This window comes from Nansenia antarctica (genome assembly GCF_963989245.1).
Source record: "Nansenia antarctica genome assembly, contig: SCAFFOLD_1169, whole genome shotgun sequence".
NCBI lineage: Eukaryota > Metazoa > Chordata > Actinopteri > Argentiniformes > Microstomatidae > Nansenia > Nansenia antarctica.
The window spans coordinates 1,569-7,155 of NW_027662450.1; the positions used below are offsets into that span (position 1 = coordinate 1,569).

Genomic DNA, 5,587 nt, shown 5'->3' on the forward strand with positions numbered 1-5,587 from the left:
GCTCAGGCAGAAACACTGGCTAACTCATACTGACACTTCTTCATCTTCAATAACATCTTATTAATGTGCTGCTCAGCTGCAGCGGTCCTCACCCCTGCCCCCGCTGGAGAGTCACGGTACTGCATCATGCTCAGCCAAAGGATTTGACAATTGAGGATCGTTGCTCTATTGCTGTGGTCTGGATGCTCTATTGCTTTGGTCTGGCTGCTTTATTGCTTTGGTCTGGCTGCTTTATTGCTTTGGTCTGGATGCTCTATTGCTTTGGTCTGGATGCTCTATTGCTTTGGTCTGGCTGGCTGTGATTGTCGCTCCGCTAAGTGGCTGTGAAACAACACTGTGACATCATCAAAGTACACTTCATGATTGGCTGCTGTAATAATAATACTGCATAGTCAAAAAAATACAAAATCTTTAACACCCTTCATCAGAGTCCTCAGAGAGACGTGACATAGCTGTTGTCATGACAACGGCATACGTCGTTACTGGGACGAGAAAGACCACAGAGACAAAATGAACAGAAAAACAATAATATGACAAAAGTACCCTTCAATGGTTATGAACATGCTAACATGCTAACTCCTATAGTTTGGCTGAAGCGCAGACACACACACACACACACACACACACATATAACACACACACACACACACACACACACACACACACACACACACACACACAGCGGCACCGTGTAGCATAACCAACCAACCAACGTCTAACACGCACCACTACTGCCCCTGCTGGCGGGAGGCTGCTGGTGCAGACATAGAGACACGGACATGTGTATCAGATATGGCCTGTATATGCCCTCCCCAGAGACGGAGAGAACGTAAGAAAGAAAGAAAGAGAGAGACGTTGGGTGCGTTCGTAAATTACACTCTGGAAATCTGCACTCATGGAATGCCTCTTGTCCAATCAAATGACTTGGTCGCTCTATGACGTTGAACCCAGTGTGCGTTCCGGCGCTCTCAGAGCGAATTTACGAACACAGCCAAAGAGAGAGAGAGAGAGAGAGAGAGACAGAGACAGAGAGAGAGAGAAAGACAGAGAGGGAGAGAGAGAAAGAGAAAGAGGGAGACAGAGAGAGAGACAGAGAGAGACAGAGAGAGAGAGAGACAGAGAGAGAGAGAGACAGAGAGAGACAGAGAGAGAGAGAGAGACAGAGAGAGACATCCAGGTGCTGTGAGCGAGCGAGGGGGACCTCCCAGCAGGGTGTCATTCCTTCACCGGGGGATAGGGGGCAGCGGTGGGGCTCCTCTCTCCTTCTTACCAGAGCCTGACAACCAAACACACAGAAGAAGAAGAAGTCAGGCACGTCCCAGGGACCAAGGGAGGCTGGCAGAGGTAGACATGGGAGAACGGGGCTCATTGTAAGGCATCGAACAGAGTAAGGAAGAGGGAAAGGCCCCCGAAATCACTCATTGTGTTCCATGCGTTACAATGAGCCCCTGTGCTCCGATGTCTACCTCCTCCAGCCTCCCCTGGGATAGAGAAGCAGAGGGGGACTGAGAGGAGGAGGGTAGCCATCTTAAAACGCTCACTTGCACAGCACCAGAATATGTTCTTCTGGTAGCATATCAGCCCAATAGAGCTCTCAGGTCTTCTGCTAGCATATCAGCCCAATAGAGCTCTCAGGTCTTCTGCTAGCATATCAGCCCAATAGAGCTCTCGGGTCTTCTGCTAGCATATCAGCCCAATAGAGCTCTCAGGTCTTTTGCTAGCATATCAGCCCAATAGAGCTCTCAGGTCTTCTGCTAGCATATCAGCCCAATAGAGCTCTCAGGTCTTTTGCTAGCATATCAGCCCAATAGAGCTCTCAGGTCTTCTGTTAGCATATCAGCCCAATAGAGCTCTCGGGTCTTCTGCTAGCATATCAGCCCAATAGAGCTCTCAGGTCTTTTGCTAGCATATCAGCCCAATAGAGCTCTCAGGTCTTCTGCTAGCATATCAGCCCTATAGAGCTCTCAGGTCTTCTGACTCTGGTTTTCTGTACAAGAGAAGAGATTTGGTGAGGCTGCATTCTCATTTTATGCTCCAGATTGTGTCTCACTGCCAGTTTACATTAGGGATGCAACCTCAGCACATTATGTTCAAGTCAAGACTAAAAACCCATCTTTTTAATATTGCCTTTAAATGACTAAATAATTAAATTAAGATTATAAAAACCCATCCTTTTAATATTACATTTAAGTTACAAAATAATTAAATTAAGATTATATCATGATTGGAGCACTTTGAGCTGCAACGTTTGCAGGAAAAGCGATATACAAATAAATGTTGTTGTTATTATTATTATTATTATTATCATCATCATCATCATCTTGTCATGCTCACCGCGCCCGTCGCTCTTTCCCATCTTGCTGGGGTAGGTCTTCTGGGAGGGGACGTAGGGGTCCGGGGGGGGCAGCTCTGACACGGCGTGGAACGTGAACTTGGCCTCCCACTCATCTGACACACACACACACACACACACACACACACATTAGTGTGGTCACTGTATAATCCTTATCTTAACTGAATAGAACAGAGATGCTGACATTGGCTGCGTTCGAAAAATTCGCTCTGGAATCTGATCAGCACTCATGGAACACCTCTTGTCCTATCAAACCTTCATGATGTCGAACCGAGTGTGTGCTCCGGTGCTATCAGAGCGAATTTACGAACGCAGCCAGGGTCCATCAACTGCTCCCTGATCTATGTGTTTTAGAACTCCTATCGCTATGACAACATCTCCAGGACAGGCCAGCCCAGCCCCGCCCACTCACCTATGTGCTGGTGATGGGAGTTCTGGAACCCGTTGCCCATGGGGGGGGGCGGAGGGAGGGGGGCCCCTGAGCCAGGGCGGTCTGGGGGGAAGGGGGGCCGACCCCCCCTCTGGGAGTCTGGTCCTGGTCTGCTGGGCAGGGAGGGGACCGGGGATGACCTCACACTGCCTCCACTACGACCTGAGGGGGGAGGGGGAGGGAGGGGGCCTGGGGAGGGGAGGGGGGAGGGAGGGGGGAGGGAGAGGGGAGGGGAGATAGAGGGGAGGGGAGATAGAGGGGAGGGTACATTATAGTTATGTGTCACAGACCAGTACCTGAGGTCTCTCACACCGTATCAGGAAGAGCAGTGCTTGAATACAGCTGCGGTAATAACACTTTTATCTATATCTGTTTATTCATTGTCTTATTATGTTGTTAAATGTGTATCTATTTATTTTCTATAGATATGTATCTATTCTTGTAAAAAAAAATAATCTTACTATCCTCCTTTTTCTGTATGTTTTTAATGCTGTATGTAAAGCACTTTGAATTGCCCCTGTTGAATGAACTGTGCTGCACAGCCGTGCCTTACATTAAACACAGTCCTGGTCTAGTCACTCACCATCAGGGGAGGCTGGTGGAGCAGAAATGCTAACACTAGTGTCTGTGCTATGCTAACGCTAGTGTCTGTGCTATGCTAATGCTAGTGTCTGTGCTATGCTAATGTCTGTGCTATGCTAACACTAGTGTCTGTGCTATGCTAACGCTAGTGTCAGCGTCTGTGCTATGCTAACGCTAGTGTCAGTGTATGCCAAGCTAACGCTACTATCTGAGCTATGGTAGTGTCTGTGTATGCTATGCTAACACTAGTATCTATTCTATGCTAATGCTAGTGTCAGTGTATGCTATGCTAACATTAGCGTAGCCTCTGTCTGTACCTGTGCGTCCGGAGGGGTTCCTGCCCAGCGGGGGGGGCGTTCGTTGGGAGGGGGGGGCAGCGGCCCCTGGCGTCCAGGGGGGGGCGCCGGCGGGTGGCTGCTGAGCGACATGTTCCTCTGGGGCAGCCGGGGGGTGTGGTCGTCCCCCCCTCCCCGGCGGGCGCGGGGGGCAGGGAGGGGGGCCCGGGTCTGCCTGGGGGGAGGGGGGGCGCCCCGCCGACGGGGGGGCGGGAGGAGGAGGAGAGGGGGGGCTTGCTGTTGAACGCCGGGGTGGGGGGGGGGATGGGCCCGTCCCTGGGCAGGGAGGGTCTGTGGACCCCCAGGGAGGGGGGCGGGGGGGGGCGGTCGTCCGAGGGCCTACCAGGGGCGGGGGGCAGGGGGGGGCGGCCACCCCCGGGGACAGGGGGGGCGGGGAAGGAGGGTTTAGGCCCAGAGGGGACCGATACGGCCGGGGGGGGTGGGGGGGGTAGGCCCCCGGCGTGCCTGGGGGGTGGGGGGGCCGGGGTGTTGCTGGGGGGGGGGCGGTGCCCTCCGGGGAGGGGCGGGGGGCCGCGGCCCCCCCCCTGGAAGCCCTGGTTGGGCCGGGGGCTGTTGGGGACCGGGGGGGGGGGGCCGCCGGGGGTCTCGGGGCGTGGGGGGCCCCGGGTCCGGGGGAGGTCGGGGGCGGCGCTGCGGGGGACAGAGGGGGCCCCGGGGAAACGAGGGGGTGGGGGGAAGCCCCCCCCACCACCACCTCCACCACCACCACCGAAGGGCCTGGGACCTGATGATCGAGCACCAGGGGGCAGTAGAGGAGGTCTGTTACTGCCTGTGTCTGAGAGGAGAGGAGGGGAAGGAGAGAGGAGGGGAGGAGAGGGGAAAGGAAAGGAGAGGAGAGTCATCATCATCACCATCACCACCATCTTCATCTTCATCATCACCATCACCATCACCATCATCACCATCATCATCATCACCATCATCACCATCATCATCATCATCATCATCATCATCATCATCTCACCATTTCCTTCTCTGCTCCCTGCTGACTTCAGCTTTGGCATTCCTCCCTGGAAAAGTCCTCCCATCCCTCCTCCTCCTCCTCCTCCACCTCCTCCTCCTCCTCCTCCTCCTCCTCCTCCACCTCCTCCCTTTGGCTCTGTGAAACAGGGACACAAAGGTAACCTCAACAATGGCGCATGTCAGCTGTGATCCTGAGAGGCAGAAAGCCTGGAGGTTCCTCGTGCCTTCTGTGTGTGTTCTAGAACATACCAAACATTCTAGAACATACTGAACATTCTAGAACATACTGAACATTCTAGAACACATCAGACATTCTAAGAACCTCCTGTGCACTGTAAGGTATAAACAACTGAGGAGTGTGTGTGTGTGTGTGTGTGTGTGTGTGTACGTACTGTCTAGTTGAGGCTGGCTGCGGTCGTTGGTGGCGGTCTTCTTCAGCCGGGAGCCCTTGGAGATGTCGGTCAGCAGAGCGTTCCGGCCCTGCTGCTGGTTCCTGTTCAGGCTGGGCTTCTCGACGTTCGCCTGCAACAACCAGGGAAACACAGTACCTGCTGTCACCACCAGGGGTCACTGTGGAGCCAGGTCAACACCCGTCCCCATGACAACGCCATGATTCCTCTCAGCATGAACATCATGTTGTTAGTCAGTATCAGGCCGCTATCAGAGATCTCTAACACCTCAGCAGGGCCACAGGCTGGCTGCCTCCCTGCCTCCCTGCCCCGCCTCACTGCAGCATCATTCATGCACAAGGAGCCACATGAGGTCCACATTTCTGTTTGATAAATCCTGTTTTTTATTAGTCTTATGTAATACTCAACTTTCAAACAAAAAACTCTTGAAATATTTCACTTCATGTGTAATGAATGAACTTTTCCATGATATTCCATGATATTCTAATGCAGG

The 5,587-nt window shown here is 53.0% G+C and overlaps 1 protein-coding gene across 1 annotated transcript; it reads right to left on the reverse strand.

The window, feature by feature from the left end:
* Window positions 1–1,223: 1,223 nt before the first annotated feature.
* Window positions 1,224–5,206, reverse strand: LOC308175626 (WAS/WASL-interacting protein family member 1-like; the record flags this gene model as incomplete). Its single annotated transcript, XM_080551257.1, is given in 8 exon segments — window positions 1,224–1,276; window positions 2,335–2,448; window positions 2,766–2,972; window positions 3,683–3,721; window positions 3,724–3,829; window positions 3,832–4,496; window positions 4,686–4,820; window positions 5,077–5,206. Coding segments are annotated over 8 exon segments (1,449 nt in total), but the record flags the coding sequence as incomplete, so codon positions are not given.
* Window positions 5,207–5,587: the final 381 nt, after the last annotated feature.